Below are 22,096 nucleotides of genomic sequence, written 5' to 3' on the forward strand. Positions count from 1 at the left end.
GCGACCACACAGCGAGTACATCGCTACCTAAACACTCTCTTAGCGAGTGATTCTTGCTACTCCCTCCATACCTTTGCAAAGATATGTGCCAAAGACTTATCCTCGCACCCATCACAGGGTTCTCACCGAACACGCACCACACCACACCTGCTGCAGACACTCACGACACTGCAAGCGCTAACCAAACAGCACAAGCGACCACACAGCGAGTACATCGCTACCTAAACACTCTCTTAGCGAGTGATTCTTGCTACTCCCTCCATACCTTTGCAAAGATATGTGCCAAAGACTTATCCTCACACCCATCACAGAGTTCCCATCGAACATGCACCACACCACACCTGCTGCAGACACTCACGACACTGCAAGCGCTAACCAAACAGCACTAGCGACCACACAGCGAGTACATCGCTACCTAAACCCTCTCATAGCGAGTGCTTCTTGCTACTCCCTCCATACCTTTGCAAAGATATGTGCCAAAGACTTATCCTCACACCCATCACAGGGTTCCCATCGAACATGCACCACACCACACCTGCTGCAGACACTCACGACACTGCAAGCGCTAACCAAACAGCACTAGCGACCACACAGCGAGTACATCGCTACCTAAACACTCTCTTAGCGAGTGATTCTTGCTACTCCCTCCATACCTTTGCAAAGATATGTGCCAAAGACTTATCCTCACACCCATCACAGGGTTCCCACCGAACATGCACCACACCACACCTGCTGCAGACACTCACGACACTGCAAGCGCTAACCAAACAGCACCAGCGACCACACAGCGAGTACATCGCTACCTAAACCCTCTCATAGCGAGTGCTTCTTGCTACTCCCTCCATACCTTTGCAAAGATATGTGCCAAAGACTTATCCTCACACCCATCACAGGGTTCCCACCGAACATGCACCACACCACACCTGCTGCAGACATTCGCAACACTGCAAGCGCTAACCTCACAGCACTAGCGACCACACAGCGAGTACATCGCTACCTAAACCCTCTCATAGCGAGTGCTTCTTGCTACTCCCTCCATACCTTTGCAAAGATATGTGCCAAAGACTTATCCTCACACCCATCACAGGGTTCCCACCGAACATGCACCACACCACACCTGCTGCAGACACTCACGACACTGCAAGCGCTAACCAAACAGCACTAGCGACCACACAGCGAGTACATCGCTACCTAAACACTCTCTTAGCGAGTGATTCTTGCTACTCCCTCCATACCTTTGCAAAGATATGTGCCAAAGACTTATCCTCACACCCATCACAAGGTTCTCACCGAACACACACCACACCACACCTGCTGCAGACACTCACGATACTGCAAGCGCTAACCACACAGCACCTGCTACACACCGCACAGGACATCGCGTCATTCACAATAGAACAAAACATTACTCACCACACCACAACACCCGTTCTTAGAGCCGCCCGCTCCCTAACCGCGAACAGCGTGGGCGAACCAAGTTTGGATCCGGATCCATCCTTGGCTCGCCTGTGGTCCACGCTGCCGTCCCAAGCCGCATACACAACATCAACACTACACAGCTCTACTCGGGTAGAGCGGTTCACTACGTGCGAACGTCATCGTACAACTGGAACGCGTCTTTCCAGCTTCTGTTTTATTTTTAAGTTCACGGACCCTTCCGCTCCGTAAACTCAGTTCCAATGAAGCTGTAAAAGCAAGACAAACATACACACATAAACATATATATGTATAACATATATACTTGTAATAAATAAGTTACAATCTAATATATAAAATTCTCGTGTCATGGTGTTCGAACTTGAACTCCTCTGAAACGGCTTGACTGATTTTTACCAAATTTAATATGCGTATTCAGTAGGTCTGAGAATCGGCTACTATCTATTTATATTAGTGATAAAGGTTGTTCACACTTAAAAAAAATTTTTATTTTTTTAACGAAATTTTTTGTTTTTATTTTTTTATGATACAGCATACAAGAATACATACAACCATAAATTTTCACCCCTCTACGATCATCCCTTATTTCTTATTTGTAAATTAAAATATCAATTTTTTTTTGCAAAACGTTTGCGGGATCATCTAGTACATATTATAAAAATTTATTTTGACACCATTTTATCTATTTCACATTCATCTGCAATGATTGAGTCAGTCCGTCGACATTGGTTTTATCTTTTATCTTTTCTTCTATACATTTAATAGATGTCGATAGGGTGTCCAGCCGTGGGCAAGCGCCTATGAGGAGTTCCCTTAGATACACCTATAGTTATAGGGTATTGTTACAAATGTATTTACACGATACAAATTCTACTTTTGGAAATTGTCTTCGTGTACAAACCTGTTCATTCATTTTTCTTGTGTTCATATCATTATAAATATTTCTATTTGACTAGCCAGTGTTATAATACTGTGATCAAAAATATAAATTTCAGATAACATGAAATTTTAAAATAAATTACTTTGACAAAGTAAGAAGGTTTTTTTTAGATATTTTATTTTGAAGAACTAGTCACTTTAGAATTATTAATTCATTTTAGGACATCCTATTTATGTCTTTTCTTCATAAAACTCTTAACTAAGAGTATAATTAGTTCTCGTATGTGAAAGTTTAGAAAATTGTTTTACGTATTTAAACCACATAGATATATTAATTACTATAGGTTTTCCGGTTAAGTTCACAAATACATTCTAAATAAGTAATTAATTTCATTTGATATGGAAACAACGCGTTTGTTGAACCGGACAGGTGGATTGTCACGTGGACGGCGACGTGCCCGTGCACGTGTACGTCCTTTCGGTAGGATTACTCCGCGAAAGCCTCCGTGCACGCTTTTCGGCGATTATAACCCACCTCCCACGTACTACACCCACTTTAGTTGCTCACGTGTGCCCTCTGTAATCTCGTTTGTGTGCGTACTTATGTTGTAGAATACAACTCGATATCAGGCTTTCAGTTTTACGTACGGAAAAAATTATCTTTTCATGTCTACAACCTTATGTCTTGAAATCCCAAAAATGAACGTTGAAATTAAAAAAAAAAACATTTCAACGTTTAGTTCAGGAGACAATAAGTATGAATTACTCGAAAAGTCATTATTATTTTTCATTAAATAAGATTATTTGTGTATGCGTATTAATATTTGAAACAAATTGCCTTGCTTTAATTGCCAGACATTATTTGACTTGATGCTGTCAAATAAAATACTCTCATATAGTTAAAACATCAATCAACTTTAATAATTCTTTATAGGATTTTCCCTTGCGATAGTTAAACAGAGATGTGATAAAAAATAAATTAAAATGTGTTACGGGTGTAGCGTCTGGGAGAAGCCCACATTTTGGTCAACAGACAATGAAACTGCGTCGTAGTTTTATAGACAAAATAACGCAGCACTTTTGCGTCGTAGCAGTCAAACGATTAAGTTCATTGAACAAACATCGCATAACAATTTAAGAGATTTTTAATTGATAAAGCTTGGGAATGAATTGCTTGTTTAAGTGTGTTGTCCACTATTCTCACACTCGCATTTGGAATACTCAAAGTTTTAAGTTTAACAATGCCATCTTAGGGAATGTAATGTGTAATTCAAAGTACATGAGGTTAGGCCGGCGGACAATGGTCATACATTTTGTTCTTAACACAAACCGGCTGTATTTATAATGTGCTGTTATTATAAATCTTTAGTTATAATAAAATCTTTAGTTATATCCATTAAAACAATTAATTCTTTCGAACACAAGAACGTTTTAGAAAAGACTACACCGGCGGACAATTATCATACACCGCATCAGTAACGCGAATGGACTGTATTGACAATATACTCTCGCTTTGAATCATAGGCGTTTAGTTTGATTCCATAAAACAACAAATACTTTCGAACATAACTGGATATTAGGAAAGACTAAACCGGCGGACAATAATCATACACCGCGTCAGTAACGCGAATGAACTGTATTGACAATGGACTCTCACTTTGAATCATAGGCGTTTAATTTGAATCAATACAACACCAAATACTTTTAAACACAACAGCGTATTATGAAAGCCTAAACCGTCGAACAATGATCATACAATTCGGTCACTATACACGAAAAAACGCGTGCGATGATCAAAATCCAAATAAAACGCTACACCGTCACGTATACGGTATCGGGAGGCCGTTTACGTGACGAACAACGTAGGCGATCCGAGGTAGAATCAGTATCCTTCCTTAGATTGCCGAGTAGTCCACGCTGCCCTCCCATCCTCACTCCGCACTCACTACACAAACAACAACACAGACTTGACCAGAAAAGCCACGTCTTAACTGCCTCATTCTCCATTAGAGTGTCTAATGTGACCCTTCCGTGAACTCATATCCGATGAAGCTGTAAAAGCCTTAGGGCTAACAGCAAAAACATCTCATAACAGTACAGTACAACAGATAGAGTAAGAGCTGGAATAAGAAACAGGAGAAACTCTACCAAAGCTTATATCGTTAAAACTGTTTTATTTAACGCTAGGGGAATTAAAAGCCTCAGGGCACAGCAAAAACATATCATAACAGTACAGTACAACAGATAGAGTTAGAGCTTAAATAAGAAACAGGAGAAACTCTACCAAAGCTTATATCGTTAAAACTGTTTTATTTAACGCTAGGGGAATTAGAAGCCTTAGGGCACAGCAAAAACATATCATAACAGAACAGTACAACAGATAGAGTTAGAGCTGGAATAAGAAACGCAGAAACTCTACCAAAGCTTATATCGTTTAAACTGTTTTATTTAACGCTAGGGGAATTAAAAGCCTCAGGGCACAGCAAAAACATATCATAACAGTACAGTACAACAGATAGAGTTAGAGCTTAAATAAGAAACAGGAGAAACTCTACCAAAGCTTATATCGTTAAAACTGTTTTATTTAACGCTAGGGGAATTAGAAGCCTTAGGGCACAGCAAAAACATATCATAACAGAACAGTACAACAGATAGAGTTAGAGCTGGAATAAGAAACGCAGAAACTCTACCAAAGCTTATATCGTTAAAACTGTTTTATTTAACGCTAGGGGAATTAAAAGCCTTAGGGCACAACAAAAACATATCATAACAGTACAGTACAACAGATAGAGTAAGAGCTGGAATAAGAAACAGGAGAAACTCTACCAAAGCTTATATCGTTAAAACTGTTTTATTTAACGCTAGGGGAATTAAAAGCCTCAGGGCACAGCAAAAACATATCATAACAGTACAGTACAACAGATAGAGTTAGAGCTTAAATAAGAAACAGGAGAAACTCTACCAAAGCTTATATCGTTAAAACTGTTTTATTTAACGCTAGGGGAATTAGAAGCCTTAGGGCACAGCAAAAACATATCATAACAGAACAGTACAACAGATAGAGTTAGAGCTGGAATAAGAAACGCAGAAACTCTACCAAAGCTTATATCGTTTAAACTGTTTTATTTAACGCTAGGGGAATTAAAAGCCTCAGGGCACAGCAAAAACATATCATAACAGTACAGTACAACAGATAGAGTTAGAGCTTAAATAAGAAACAGGAGAAACTCTACCAAAGCTTATATCGTTAAAACTGTTTTATTTAACGCTAGGGGAATTAGAAGCCTTAGGGCACAGCAAAAACATATCATAACAGAACAGTACAACAGATAGAGTTAGAGCTGGAATAAGAAACGCAGAAACTCTACCAAAGCTTATATCGTTTAAACTGTTTTATTTAATGCTAGGGGAATTAAAAGCCTTAGGGCACAGCAAAAACATATCATAACAGTACAGTACAACAGATACAGCTAGAGCTGGAATAAGAAACGGGAGAAACTCTACCAAAGCTTATATCGTTAAAACTGTTTTATTTAATGCTAGGGGAATTAAAAGCCTTAGGGCACAGCAAAAACATATCATAACAGTACAGTACAACATATAGAGTTAGAGCTGGAATAAGAAACAAGAGAAACTCTACCAAGATTGTATCGTTAAAACTGTTTTATTTAACGCTAGGGGAATTAAAAGCCTTAGGGCACAGCAAAAACATATCATAACAGTACAGTACAACATATAGAGATAGAGCTAGAATAAGAAACAGAAGAAACTCTACCAAAGCTTATATCGTTAAAACTGTTTTATTTAACGCTAGGGGAATTAAAAGCCTTAGGGCACAGGAAAAACGTATCATAACAGTACATTACAACAGATAGAGTTAGAGCTGGAATAAGAAATAGGAGAAACTCTACCAAAGCTTATATCGTTAAAACTGTTTTATTTAATACTAGGGGAATTAAAAGCCTTAGGGCGCAGCAAAAACATATAACAGTACAGTACAACAGATAGAGTTAGAGCTGGAATAAGAAACAGGAGAAACTCTACCAAAGCTTGTATCGTTAAAACTGTTTTATTTAACGCTAGGGGAATTAGAAGCCTTAGGGCGCAGCAAAAACATATAACAGTACAGTACAACAGATAGAGTTAGAGCTGGAATAAGAAACAGGAGAAACTCTACCAAAGCTTGTATCGTTAAAACTGTTTTATTTAACGCTAGGGGAATTAGAAGCCTTAGGGCGCAGCAAAAACATATAACAGTACAGTACAACAGATAGAGTTAGAGCTGGAATAAGAAACAGGAGAAACTCTACCAAAGCTTATATCGTTAAAACTGTTTTATTTAATGCTAGGGGAATTAAAAGCCTTAGGGCTAACAGCAAAAATATCGCATAACAGTACAGTACAACAGATAGAGTTAGAGCTGGAATAAGAAACAGGAGAAACTCTACCAAAGCTTGTATCGTTAAAACTGTTTTATTTAACGCTAGGGGAATTAGAAGCCTTAGGGCTAACAGCAAAAATATCGCATAACAGTACAGTACAAGAGATAGAGTTAGAGCTGGAATAAGAAACAGGAGAAACTCTACCAAAGCTTGTATCGTTAAAACTGTTTTATTTAACGCTAGGGGAATTAGAAGCCTTAGGGCGCAGCAAAAACATATAACAGTACAGTACAACAGATAGAGTTAGAGCTGGAATAAGAAACAGGAGAAACTCTACCAAAGCTTATATCGTTAAAACTGTTTTATTTAATGCTAGGGGAATTAAAAGCCTTAGGGCTAACAGCAAAAATATCGCATAACAGTACAGTACAACAGATAGAGTTAGAGCTGGAATAAGAAACAGGAGAAACTCTACCAAAGCTTGTATCGTTAAAACTGTTTTATTTAACGCTAGGGTAATTAAAAGCCTTAGGGCATAGCAAAAACATATCATAGCAGTACAGTACAACAGATAGAGTTAGAGCTGGAATAAGAAACAGGAGAAACTCTACCAAAGCTTGTCGTTGAAACTGTTTTATTTAACGCTAGGGGAATTAAAAAGGGCGATTTGTCGCAGAGGTGTTTGCTAAAGGATTGTTAAACACGAACAGCGACTTTGCTAATTTCTGAAGGATCCCTTTGTGATTTGAGGAGGTATACGGAGAATGCCTTATAAGAGTACTTTTGTTCATGTACGTATCTGTATAAAATTAGTAATATACAGGGTGATTGGTCATTGATGTAAGAGATATAAAGAGGTATATATATATATATACTATATACTATATAAAATATCCATGTCACAATGTTACTTACCGTACTCCTCCGAAACGGCTTCACCGATTTTTAACCAAATTTTATATGCGTATTCAGTAGGTCTGAGAATAGGCTACTATCTATTTTCCATATCCCTAAGTGATAAGGGTAGTCCACCCCTAAATTTGTTATTCTATTTTTAATACAAAATTTTTTGTTTTTATTTCTTTATGATACAGCATACAAAAATACATATAAACCTAAATTTTCACCCCTCTACGATCAACCTTTATTTTTTATTTGTTAATTAAAAACTTTATTGTTTTTTGCAAAACAACGTTTGCGGGATCAGTTAGTACATATATATATATATATATGGCTCATCTGTCAGCGAAAATCTTTAGCAATGCTTTTCTCAGCCTTTTTTGTGATAAAAAAAGCCTTAAGGTTTCTGAATGGAGGCTTTCACCCAAAAGGTGGACAGACAACCTTAAAGTCATCGAAGAACTTTGGACGCAAGCCGCTCTTATACCCTCTTATTCTCTTAGCATATATAGAAGTAAAGAAGAAATCGTGTAGGAAGTAAGAGGAAAATGCGGCATTTAGTTCGTAGAGCTACTGAGAAGTACCAAAATATAAAGCCTTAAAAACAGGTCCTCTCCGATATTAACGGTAATGGTCTATATCAGGGCTTCTTAAACTTTTGTCATTCACGACCCCCATTTATGATTGCGAGTTTCTTGACGACCTCATACAAATATAGAATAAAAATAAATTAATATTTTTTATGATTTATTTATCAGGTAACAATATACATATACATATGAAAATATATATTTTCAGAATTCATTTTGAAACATACAAAAGTCTAAAATTAAAAAATGCACAAAAAATTATAAATTTGTATTTATATCAGTTTAAAACCTTCAACAAATGCGCGTGTTTAGACGCTGCAAGTCCACTGTATACCGTCAACTCTAGTGATGTTTAAAATGGTATATATAAATATTTGACATAAAAATCTCTCGACCCCAGAACTTTGCTACGCGACCCCATTTGGGGTCGCGACCGATAGTTTAAGAAGCCCTGGTCCATATCCATCAGTGGACGTCTGAAATTAGAAATATAGATGAATTGCCTTCATATTTTAATAATTTAAAACAATATATTTATAACGGCGAACTTAATGCCGAAGGCATTCTCTACCAGTTTACTGTTATACGGCGCACAGATAAATAAATGAAGGTAGTTGAAATGAGATAATGTCATAACAGGCAAAAATAAATTAAAAAAAGTAAAATCAAATTGAGGAGGAAAATAACCTTATATATATATATATATGTATATATATATATATATATACCAGCTGATCTCGCAAACGTTGTTTTGCAAAAAAAATTAAAGTTTTTAATTAACAAATGTAAGATAAGGTTTGATCGTAGAGGGGTGAAAATTTAGGTTTGTATGTATTTTTGTATGCTGTATCATAATAAAATAAAAACCAAAAAAATTGTCTAAAAAAATTAAAAATAAAATTTAGGGGTGGACCACCCTTATCACTTAGGGGTATGGAAAATAGATAGTAGCCGATTCTCAGAAATACTGAATACGCATGTAAAATTTGGTAAAAATCGGTCAAGCCGTTTCGGAGGAGTTCAAGTTCGAACACCGTGACACGAGAATTTTATATATTAGATATATGTGTGTGTGTGTGTATGTGCGTGCGTGCGTGTGTGTATGCACTCTGTTTAATATTATATCATCACGTGAAGTAAATGTATTTTGATTGTGACGTTGGTACGTGAAGGATTGCCTTCAAGGTATGAACCCTGGTATCGGCTTCAACCGCTGCCTAATCGGTCTCGGAGCTTAATATGAGAGTTGACATTTGACATAAGCCGTCATAATAAATTAGCATTTACAGCTTTTTGTACGTTTTACTGCGAGATTATAAGATTAGCTTCAGAAATAGCGCCGCTTAAAGGCTTAGTAGCACTGCTATATAGCGTTTTACTTTATTACCGTGTATAATTTGCAAATGTAGGTAGCAGGTTTGATAACGAAATGACGATATAGTTAGTGTGAATTTTTATATCCAATCCGGTATAATAAATAATGTGAAGGTTTTGTCTTTGTTTACTGCCTATGACATTTTGTCGCTATGTGAACTTATATAAACAAAAATTTCAATTACTGCTTGTACAGGATGCTTTATTATGGAGATATAGAGTTGAATGTACTGTTTATTTTTCAGTAAAATTCTATAAAGCTTTTACGAATAATTCCAATCATACTGTATAAAGTGATCACTCTGAAACTATGTTGCAATGCGGCAGAACAATAATGGTAGTACATAGTATCCGTGTACACATGGGAAAAATTTTATTTTTTAAACCATTGATTTTTGCTTAAAGTGTACCATAAATATATTGACAGCAAAATAAACTATACATTCATCCAATTAAACCTTTATACATATAACTAGTCATATACATAAATAACCATCACCTTCTGGATGTTAAAGATACCCTCTTCTCCTCCTGAAACAAATCTAAACTAACATTAATATATACTGAGAAAAATGATTATTGAAATTATGTATCGTCGTATGGTAATTTTGCTGTCAAAACTGTTTTTACAACTTGTTTTTTGTACAAAGGTGATTTAAGAGTCTCTCGACTACGTGTCGGTGTACAAAGATTAACGTGAATCTGTCGAAGGTATGCAGGTCTACCGGAAAGTCTTTCGACTGTGTGTCGGCGGAACAAAAAGTCTATTGATTATATGGTACTCGACTAGAAAGTCTGACAGCAACATGTATGTCAACCAAAAAGTCTGTCGGCCGATCAAAAATGATTTCGACTACATGCCGGTCGACTTGATTGTCTGTCTACAAAATGCAGATCTACCAGAAAGTCTTTCGACTACGTGTCGGTGGATCATAGAGTATATCGTCTATATGGTATTCGACTAGACAGTCTGCCGACAACAAGTTGGTCGACCAAAAAGTCTGTCAACTACGTGTCGGTGAATAAAAAAGTGCTATCTACTACATGTCGGTTGACCAAAAGGTCCGTCGACAACATGTAGATCGTCCAAAAAGTCTGTTGACTACCTCTTGGTGGACAAAAAAGTCTGTCGGCTACAAGTCGATATACAAAAGCGTGCGAACAACTACATGTCGGCCGATCTAAAATTCTATCTAAGAAAAGGACTAATATATAGCTACTTCTGCTATGCAGCAGTAGTCGTGCAACAAAGTGCACCGCCCACCAGCCCGCTGATAAATGCGCGTACGCAAACAATGCGAATTTCATAACTTCCACCGTTAAATCACTCAACACGTGTTTCCCCCTCCACGGGGCATCTTCAGAAGTAATGTTACACCGATTAGTGCCAAACACCGAGTTGCTGGCGGGCGGTGCACTTTATTGCACGACTACTGCTACATAGCGGAAGTAGCTATATATTAGTCCTTTTCTTACTTAGGATGGACTTCCGCAAAGTAACGCCTGAATCTATTAGAAAATTTCAATCGACTACATGCCGGTCGTCTTGATAGTCTGCCAACAAAATGCAGGTCGATCTGGAAGTCTATTCACTACATGTCGGTGGACAAAAAAGTATGTCGGCTACAATTCGATATACAAAAAGGTGCTGACGACTACATGTCGGTCAATCAAAAAGTCCATTGACTATATGGCGGTCGACCAGTCTGTCGTCCACATATAGATCGATCAAAAAGTCTGTAAAATTGTACACGTCGATCAAAAAAAAGTCCAAACCAATTGTCAATCGATCAAAATGTCTATTGACTATAGATTGATCGACCAGAAATCAGTCTGCCATGACTCTGTGGACCAAAATATATTTTTGGATATTACGCCTGAATACTGTAAACACACACAGCGGGGGCTACTCGGTGTGCCTTGTTCTAGCTCGAATAGTTTGGCAGTAACTTACAAGAGATTTGATAAGGTATAAGGTCCAAATTCTAGGTGTTAAAGCTTCTATATAGACCTTAAAGGTTTGTTTAAAAAGATACTATATTTACGCTTTTTGCGAAGGCCCACAAGCCCGCGTGACTTGAAGGTCAGGGTCTCTGGTCAGCGTCGAGCACCGCATCCATCAATTCAGACCGCCCCCATATCTTAACGGCTTCACCTTGACCCGCACCGAAGGTTCACTTTGTTATACATCTTGAACTTAAAGCTAAAATAAGCTACAAATGTAAAAGTTGAGATCGTTTTTAATAATATTTTCTTCTAAAATCAGGGAGGAGTCAATAGCCTCCCTGATAAGCGGAATAGATAAAAACTCATTCATAGCCCTCTGCAAAACAATTGCAAAATGTGCTATTGAAAGGAACAAAACGTAAACACAATAAATAAATACTGATGAAAATAGATAAAAAAAATGGAAAAAATAGAACCAAAGTGATACATAAAACTGTGATAGAGAATAATTATAGGATAAATAATAATAATGTTAAATAAAAATGTACAATAAAAAAAATGTAATAACAAAAGAGGAAAGAATGAAAGATTGAACAGAGCAAAATAGAAAGATAGAAGAACTGTAGCATGAAAGATAGATAATAGACCGAAAGAGACAATAAAGTACGAAAGAAGAGAAAGAAAATTAAAAAACAATGTGAAAAAATAAATTGCAAATAAAGTCCCTGTCCCACCATAAATAAGGGTACGAGAGGCACCCAATAGCGGGGGTCATAAAAAAAATTATATTTTCTTTCCATTATTTATCTGATCACCATTTCTGTAGTGGACTGGAGCGGGCTCGGCAACCTATGATTTGCTGATAATATAGTCATGGTGGACCGTGGAAGACCTGGAGACAATTGTCGATGAACCCAGTTGAGTCTCCGAATAAGTTGACCTTAAAATTAATACGGTCAAACGCTCAAGTATTTGTCGGAGTTGCTATTTTAGAAGTTGTAGATGGTTTTTCACACCTGGGACAAAGCTTGCTAAGTTCTATTTCAAGAAAAAGATCACTCCGCCGAATCGAACTTCAGGAATTAAAAATTTCAACACATATAGTTTTCAATAAAACTTGAACACGTTACAATAATGTTTATTAATCCTTTCGCTGCGGAGCGTATAAAATTAAATTCTCTCTCAACAGTCAACGTGATAGTAGAATGTCTATACGAACGACGTGTATTTAGTTATATGACAAAATATCCGCAAAGGATGCGTATGCAGCTGTCGCGTTGGTAACAAATAAATTATTGACCGTGATCAAGCAATTATTGACACGATAATGTAAAATAAATTTATGGCGCCAGAAGGCGCTGTTTGCTGGGAGAAAGCGTCTATAGAAGAGCGCCAAAAGGCGCTGTTCGCTGCGATAGTGTCTATAGACGAGCGCCAGAAGGCGTTGTTCGCTGTGATAAAGTGTCTATAGACGAGCGCCAGAAGGCGTTGTTCGCTGTGATAAAGTGTCTATAGACGAGCGCCAGAAGGCGTTGTTCGCTGTGATAAAGCGTCTATAGACGAACGCCAAAAAGCGCTGTTCGCTGTGATAGTGTCTATAGACGAGCGCCAAAAGGCGCTGTTCGTTGTGATAGTGTCTATAACTGAGCGCTAAAAGACGCTGTTTGCTGTGATAAAGCGTCTGTAGACGAGCGCCAAAAGGCGCTGTTCGCTGTGATAAAGCGTCTATAGACGAGCGCCAAAAGGCGCTGTTCGTTGTGATAGTGTCTATAACTGAGCGCTAAAAGACGCTGTTTGCTGTGATAAAGCGTCTGTAGACGAGCGCCAAAAGGCGCTGTTCGCTGTGATAAAGCGTCTATAGACGAGCGCCAAAAGGCGCTGTTCGTTGTGATAGTGTCTATAACTGAGCGCTAAAAGACGCTGTTTGCTGTGATAAAGCGTCTGTAGACGAGCGCCAAAAGGCGCTGTTCGCTGTGATAAAGCGTCTATAGACGAGCGCCAAAAGGCGCTGTTCGTTGTGATAAAGTGTCTATAACTGAGCGCTAAAAGACGCTGTTCGCTGTGATAGTGTCTATAGACGAGCGCCAAAAGGCGCTGTTCGCTGTGATAAAGCGTCTATAGACGAGCGCTAGAAGGCGCTGTTCGCTGTCATAAAGCGTCTATAGACGATCGCCAAAAGGCGCTGTTTGCTGTGATAAAGCATCTTTAGACGAGCGCTAGAAGGCGCTGTTCGCTGTCATAAAGCGTCTATAGACGAGCGCCAAAAGGCGCTGTTTGCTGTGATAAAGCATCTTTAGACGAGCGCTAGAAGGCGCTGTTCGCTGTCATAAAGCGTCTATAGACGAGCGCCAAAAGGCGCTGTTTGCTGTGATAAAACATCTTTAGACGAGCGCTAGAAGGCGCTGTTCGCTGTCATAAAGCGTCTATAGACGAGCGCCAAAAGGCGCTGTTTGCTGTGATAAACCATCTATAGACGAGCGCTAGAAGGCGCTGTTCGCTGTCATAAAGCGTCTATAGACGAGCGCCAAAAGGCGCTGTTTGCTGTGATAAACCATCTATAGACGAGCGCTAGAAGGCGCTGTTCGCTGTCATAAAGCGTCTATAGACGAGCGCCAAAAGGCGCTGTTTGCTGTGATAAAGCATCTTTAGACGAGCGCTAGAAGGCGCTGTTCGCTGTCATAAAGCGTCTATAGACGAGCGCCAAAAGGCGCTGTTTGCTGTGATAAAGCATCTTTAGACGAGCGCTAGAAGGCGCTGTTCGCTGTGATAGTGTCTATAGACGAGCGCCAAAAGGCGCTGTTCGTTGTGATAGTGTCTATAACTGAGCGCTAAAAGACGCTGTTTGCTGTGATAAAACATCTTTAGACGAGCGCTAGAAGGCGCTGTTCGCTGTCATAAAGCGTCTATAGACGAGCGCCAAAAGGCGCTGTTTGCTGTGATAAACCATCTATAGACGAGCGCTAGAAGGCGCTGTTCGCTGTCATAAAGCGTCTATAGACGAGCGCCAAAAGGCGCTGTTTGCTGTGATAAACCATCTATAGACGAGCGCTAGAAGGCGCTGTTCGCTGTCATAAAGCGTCTATAGACGAGCGCCAAAAGGCGCTGTTTGCTGTGATAAAACATCTATAGACGAGCGCTAGAAGGCGCTGTTCGCTGTCATAAAGCGTCTATAGACGAGCGCCAAAAGGCGCTGTTTGCTGTGATAAAACATCTATAGACGAGCGCTAGAAGGCGCTGTTCGCTGTCATAAAGCGTCTATAGACGAGCGCCAAAAGGCGCTGCTCGCTATGATAAAGCGTCTATAACTGAGCGCCAGAAGGCGCTGTACGCTGCCAAAAGGTTAATAAATACGAAATGATTGCCTATGTTGCCGACTTCACTAAAAATAACTTATTCGCCACCCAAACATCAGTGTAGGGTGCAAGTTCAAACAGTAGTGCTTGGCTGTAGTGGCCAAGGGCCGGCCATCAATCAAACTATATCGCACTTAGCTTCCTCACGTGGCATTCGCACCTTGTACGGTGACCATGATATATTTATACGTGTCCGGAAAGATATTTTTTAAAATATTTGAAAATTTTTGGTTATACAAGTGAGAGATTTAAAGAGTTGAATTCATGGCTCATCGGATAGAAATTATTTACATTTTTACACCTATTTCCAATCAACTTGCCTCTCTCTTTCTTCTCAGCTGATAGATGCCCACTGCAAGGTATAGGCCTTCGTCGAAGATATGTATGGGGAGATATACCATAATTTCCACTTTGTGTGGTGCTATGTTTGGTGTGGTATTATGGTACGCTGAGGACCCTACAATCCATTCTCTGGAAACTTGCGAGCAGAAGCAATACTATATGCACAAAGTGAGAATTATATAAAATTGTATCTCAGAAATCGAACCCGAGACCTACCATCACAAATTTCAGCCTTTTACCACTGGGTTACTTTCGGTACTGTTTCTTTTAATCACGTCCTCTACTACGGCCATGCAGTATTTGAGAAATGCAGACCAATCCTTATCGTCATTTATTAGTGAGGTGACACTGTTCTCACTAATTTTTTCCTATCAGGAGGTATCGCAATCGTACTTTGAATGCGGGACAGTTGGCCAACAGGTGCACCAGGATCCGGAGCACCAGCAGCTCACAGAAGCACGAGAGAATCTCGTTGAGTTTAAACCTGTGAAAGTTTCCGAGAATCCCGTTAAGTGAATTTGAAAAAATTTCCATCTTTGAAAGTCAATAAAGATGATGTTATTTCAACATACAGGTTGATTGAAAATAGTCGTAAAAAGTTTCAAAGAGGTGAATGAAGTAACAACTTTGAAATGTATTAGATTCGCATTCAGCGTGGTCACCCTACGCCACCCTATCCCCTCAACCGCCCTCTCGGACTGTACATAAATCGTCACAATTGTAACGACCTCCGTCAAGGATAGACGTCGAGTTGATCGGCACGGCAAAAAAAATATAGAAAAACAAATGCTCGCGACAGTAATTTCAACAGTTTTCATGTTCTATCTAATAGTGTTACTCGTACTAGTGTTTCCGTTATCAAAATATAAGCATACACATTGGTTTTGAAAATCCACGTTTGTGTATAACATTTGTGGAGTATAAATAGTTGTCTGTGTGTGTTTGTGTAAAGGTTTAAAAATTGCAACATAATTAAAAACGACACAAATTAATATATACATATAAATAGATACGTTAACAAAAATAGATAATAAAATAAATAAATATAAAAGTGACTTATATAAATAAACATCCAAAAGCAGAAATCTATTCAACGCACAATTAAGAATAAAACGATAGGTATAAAAATTAAGCTGATAAAACAAACTTTGATCAAGTTGAGCGAAACGACGAAAATTCTTCGATACGAACAGAAATGCATACCACTGGATACAGCTAACATGGTGTTAAAAGTTAAAGTGAAATTAAAATATTCACAGAATCACATCGTTTGGCTATTCAGGCGTGTAAGTATCATTTATCTAAGTATTTTAACTTGATATCATCGCTACCATTAAGTAAATCCGTAATTGTAGAAATCAAATTTTACAGGAGTAATAAAAAACCTAATTTCTTTAATAACTGCCATTATATTTAACCTTAGGGTAATTTGTATACCAAATCAAATCCATTATTTCTGTATTTATGTTTTAATTTCTAAAGAGAACTATAAAGATATATATTAAGAATAATGTCCTTTATATTTGCTCGCAGGGTGGTAAGCAATGCAATAAAAAAATAACAAAACGAAATAGGAAAACTTGAACCAAAATGAATAATATGCACATGTAAAAGAACTTATTAAATAAAAATAGAATGTAAGACAAGACTCTAATGCATTAAAAAGTCTAATCTAAACAAACCTGTGATATTAAAAGATAATGATAGAAAATGTATGAATAAAATAAAGATTAGAAATAAAATTGTACCTTGCCACCTAAGAGTAAAAAAGATGAAGAAAGGAAGGCGATGAAAGCGAGAAGGAATGAAAGAACAAAAAAAAATTGCAAGATGTTGTAAAGAATAAAAGAAATTGAGAAGAATGAAAGTGAGTGTAGAATATAGATAAAACCCTGAAAAAATTATTTGTAAATAAAGTCCCTGTCCCAAACAAAACAGGGGTACGAGAGGCTCCCAATAGCGGGGGCCAAAAGAAAGTCCTTTATAATGTCATGCTAAATATGATATGCACAGTCATCTGTAAGGTTGCAATAAGACATTATTCACGTGTACATCTCTGCCAACTTCACAGAAATAGTTTTTTACAGTTCTTTTGAAGCTACATTGGCTTAGTTTGCGATAGATTCTTTAACACGGTTGCTGTTATACTGATTTTTACGCACTTTCATACCGTGCTATTAGCCAGGTCGGCTCGACCTGGTAACTTCACTAATGCGAATCAAGCAGATTATGACCTAGTGTTTTCATAGCGTTTTCATATTGAAATCAAATAAAATAGTGCAATATAAATATGACATTTATAGTTCTGCCTTAATTCCGTCATAGTCAACATGTTTATATATACAACTATCTCTTTTACACCTCAAGGACAACAGAAGTTACAGCTTCCGCACAGAGAAAGACGACCAGGTCAAAAAGGCCCTGGTTTCGCAACAAGCGTTTAAATAGATTACGGCACCAAGACCTTACCGTGAATGTATTCATAAAGAAGTACAAAAATAGACAGTAAGAAAAGGACTAATATATAGCTACTTCCGCTATGTAGCAGTAGTCGTGCAATGAAGTGCAACGCCCACCAGCCCGCTGATGAATGCGCGTGCGGCAAACAATGCTAATTACACAACCACCACCGTTAATTCACTAAACACGTGTGTCACCCACTCAAACACCGAGTGATTTGGCACTAATTAGTGTAACATTACTCCTGAGGATGCCCCGTGGAGGGGTGAAACACGTGTAGAGTGATTTGGCGGTAGCAGTTGCGTAATTCGCATTGTTTGCCGCATACGCATTTATCAGCAGGCTGGCGGGCGGTTCACTTTATTGCACGACTGCCACTGCATGTGAGGAAGTGGCTAAATATTGGTTCTTTTCGTATTTAAAAAGACGCTTGCAAATGTTATAGACAGTCCTTCCAACATAGAAAAATGTACCTGCCTCCCTAATGCTCGGGATCTTTAAATGACAATTTCACATTACTTTTTGATCACAGTGGTAGCTCGTATTGAATTTCCGCTGGAACCTTAAGGTTCTGAGACCAAGGGCCAATAATGGAACGTAAAACATTCACCCCCAAGTCTATCGGGGAGCCCTATGTCCAGTTGCCTATGTCCTGATAGCTGAAATGATGATGGAAAAATTGTAATCCCTTCATCACATTTAAAAGGTCTGTTATGGGTGTCCAGCGAAATTACTACAAATAATTTTAAAATAGTGCGAAATAGACAAGGAGAGGAACAATCTACCTGCGTAATTGTTTCTAGAAAATTATAACTTAGGAGTCTTCAAGTCGAGAGTGAACAGATATCTAGGCAAGCATGTAGCATCGCAGAACTGCTCATCGTGTAACATCAGGCAAGACAGAGGTCTATTGCTTCGCCTATAAAGGTTAAAAAAGTAGGAGGAATGAAAAATACATGGGCATACACTAATAATGTTACAAAGCACGAGTTACAGAACCATCTGAACAATAAACACGGAAACCTAGGATCAAGAACACGCATGACCTTGTAGTTATTTAGAGATTGTGTACGGCTCTCTGAAATTCTAATCGAGTACTATCTCAAACTAACTAGAACCTTCTCCGTAGTATAAATAAGTGTACTCCGTCATCACTTAAAATCAGGTGAAAGAAAGGTCAAATGCTTCGCCTTTAAAGGACAAAAAAAAATATCAAGCGAGGTGCTTCGTTTTTACCTTTGAGTTCTAAGTTATTATTTAAAAATTCCTTGACTTGGTTTAACTAGTTTTTTTAAGTACATTCATTCGTTTTCGTTTACCCATTACGTGCATTACGTATACATTTTGTAGTTTATATATAACGAATCCTATTTAATTTTATAGGGTCGACACGACGTAATAGTATTATAAGAAACCAGTTAAAGTATAGATTAAGTTACGCAAACTTAGATGTTATCACTTGGAAGCGAATTTCTCTACGCGACGATGTAAATACAAGAGAAATACGTAAACATAGGATATACTTGATGACAAGGTGGAAATCAACTAGGGTAAAATAGAAGACCAATACGTATCTAAACAGGTGAAATTACTTGAGGTAGCTTAGATATGAGATCAAAAAATAATTTTTAAGATAAAAATATTACAATATATAGTATATCAAAGAACATATTCAATGGTTATAGGAATAAAAGTTTATATATTAGCGGATACAAATAATAGACGAATGCAGTTGATGGAATGAATCTAGTATTCATCCAGTTCTAGCTTTTCTCTGCTATAGGCCGCATATTCGGTAAAATAGAATTGTCACTGCTCCAAGTTTCAAAAGGATAGGCGACACCGTCCTCTGCGCGCCATAATAGCACACTGCACTGGCGTTGAAATCAGGGAGGAGACAATTCCCCTTCCTGATAGGCGGAAAAGAAACCATGAAAGAATTCCTCAGTAATTGCAAAAGAATTATACAATATGCAATAGAAAAAAATAAAAGTTAGGCATCAACAAATAAAAACAAAAAAGATATGTAAAAATAAATAATATTAAACTGTGATAAAGATAAAGATAAAAATGTGATACAACAAAACTAGAAATTAAGAAAATGTAAAATGAAAAGAGTATGAAAGAATGGTAAAACAGAGCAAAAGGGAAAGAAAGCAGAATTGTGGTATAAAAGAACAGAATGAAAGATTATGTGAAGAATGAAAGAGAAGAGAATGAAAATAAAATAATTAAATGCTAATAAAGTCCCTATCCCACCATAAATAGGGGTGCGAAAGGCCCCCAATTGCGGGGGTCATTTTAAAAAAAAAATACCACACTGCAATAGCCAATCTGCCTGTGTCTAACTAGGCGTTTATAGGCTGAAACTATTTTAAATAATAATACTTTTGCAAATTATCACTACATTTGCAGCGTTTTCCGAAACGCCCTAAAAGAACGATGTCCTTCTAATCCGCATGTTATTGGCCGTCATCTTTGTAAATTTATTTAAGGGTTATATATTTTCTCGGAGCACCTACGTATACTTAAAAACTATTATTTTTTAATATAGTTATAATGGAATAGGCGTTTGTCTTCCATCTCACCTGATGGAAAGTGTAGATGAAAACTAAGGTGGTACACGCCCAGACAAAAGAAACCTGTTCACTCTGCTCTTAAGGGCTCCAGAGTTCAACTCATCAGGAAAAATAGACCCAGGCAGGTCGTTCCAATTGTTGTCGACTTTCACCAAAAACGAACTGTCATACCGTTTAGTTCGACTTTTGAGTATGTCAACGACGTATGGATGAAACTTTTATCTGCGCCTAGTAGTCCGATAAATGAATGGAGATGGCTCAATCAGTTTGAAAAGAGCCTTCGAGCACTCTCCAAAGTGTATTCTATAAAAAAACCGATAAGCTGGCAACTCGACAACGATGCTCAAGGGTGTGTGGTCTGCTATTTGAGAGCTTTTCGTTGTTAATTAACCTACGGGCTCATTAGTCAACTAAGTCCAAAGTTTTCAGAAGATATTTGGCTGCACCGTCCAAGAGGTGACTCTAGTACTCCATGCAGGATCGAACTTGGGCAGTGCAAGTAGGGTTGCTACATAGATAAAACGTAATTATTGATGATGAGCGGTGTATATTTGTACGATGCTTTTAGATGGATATAAATAATGATTTACCGACAGCCCTGAAGAGTTGGTTGATCTATGACATCATTTACGCTCATAGTCGACTTCATTATTAAAATTAATATCGAGGCACTGATGTCGACAGGGTCGCGGCTTGACCGGACTGAAGAATCTCGGGAACACCTGCTACATGAACTCGATAATCCAGTGCCTCAACAACACCGCCATACTCGTCACCTACTTCTGCAATGGCCAATACCGGGAGCATGTGAACAGGTAAGTTAAATACATCACCATTCAATAAACCTCATACCCACTATTATTATACTATAAATCTACAGTACCCGGCGATAAATATTGCACATGGACCTTTGGAAAGAGACAATCGGCTAATTTCGGCTTCGTAGTGCGTTATCTCTGTCGCACGAAATATAAACACTCCGGTATCTATTAAGAGCTGTTAAAACAAGTATCATTTGCTTTTATTAATAGTTACTTTTATTCTCTGTATAAAATACACAAATTTTTCTATAAGTGATGGCTGTTGGGGTAAAATAAAATAAAAAAAGCATGTTCACATTATGTTTACGTATTTAATTATTTAGGAAAATTACAACTGTACATAATAAACACCATTATACGTTACAGCTCCTAATAGATACCGAACTGTTTGTATTTCGTGCGACAGAGATAACGCACTACAAAGCCGAAATTAGCCGATTGTCTCTTTCCAAAGGTCGATGTGCAATATTTATCGCCGGGTACTACATATAAATAAATAAAATTGGCATATCTTTTTTTACCTATCGATCTTCTTAGAATTTCATGGAAGAGGATGTGTAGCAGATATGATGATGACCCAGTTACCCGCAAAATGGTTACTAATGGATTCCCAGAAGTAGGCTAGACGTATGTATATAACAATCTACATCAATAACAAGATTTGAGAAATTGTACAACAGGTCACACAGCACACGCGGCGCTATAGCGGAGGAGCTGGCGGCGGTGGTGCGCGCGCTGTGGTCAGGCCAGTACAGGTTCATCGCCACAAAAGATCTCAGGGTAAAGAACAATAGAACATACTTTTATTATCATTGATGTTTGGATTCGATGTACAATACATTGACAGCAAATGAGCATATATACATTCACCCCCCTTTTTTATGGCCCCCGTTATAGAGGCTTCTAGTTCTACCCCTAAGTATGGACAGAGACTTTGATTATTCATAGAGTTTATAATTTTTTTCAGTTAGTTTTTATTTCGTCTTTCTTACTTCTCACTTTTTTCATTCTTCCTTCACAATGTCGCCTCTT

The 22,096-nt window shown here is 38.0% G+C and overlaps 1 protein-coding gene across 1 annotated transcript in view; it reads left to right on the plus strand.

Annotated features, from left to right (window-relative positions):
* Usp8 (Ubiquitin specific protease 8) overlaps positions 1-22,096 on the plus strand; it is a 50,409-nt gene that overhangs the window by 19,209 nt on the left and 9,104 nt on the right. Inside the window, exons 14-15 of the mRNA XM_068763350.1 lie at positions 20,928-21,058; positions 21,745-21,844. Coding sequence (XP_068619451.1) covers positions 20,928-21,058; positions 21,745-21,844 — 231 coding nt within the window. The remainder of the gene's footprint in view (positions 1-20,927; positions 21,059-21,744; positions 21,845-22,096) is intronic.

This window comes from Battus philenor, unplaced genomic scaffold (genome assembly GCF_028537555.1).
Source record: "Battus philenor isolate CCGP_79_NKW_IND1 unplaced genomic scaffold, ilBatPhil1.0.hap1 SCAF_18, whole genome shotgun sequence".
Lineage (NCBI taxonomy): Eukaryota > Metazoa > Arthropoda > Insecta > Lepidoptera > Papilionidae > Battus > Battus philenor.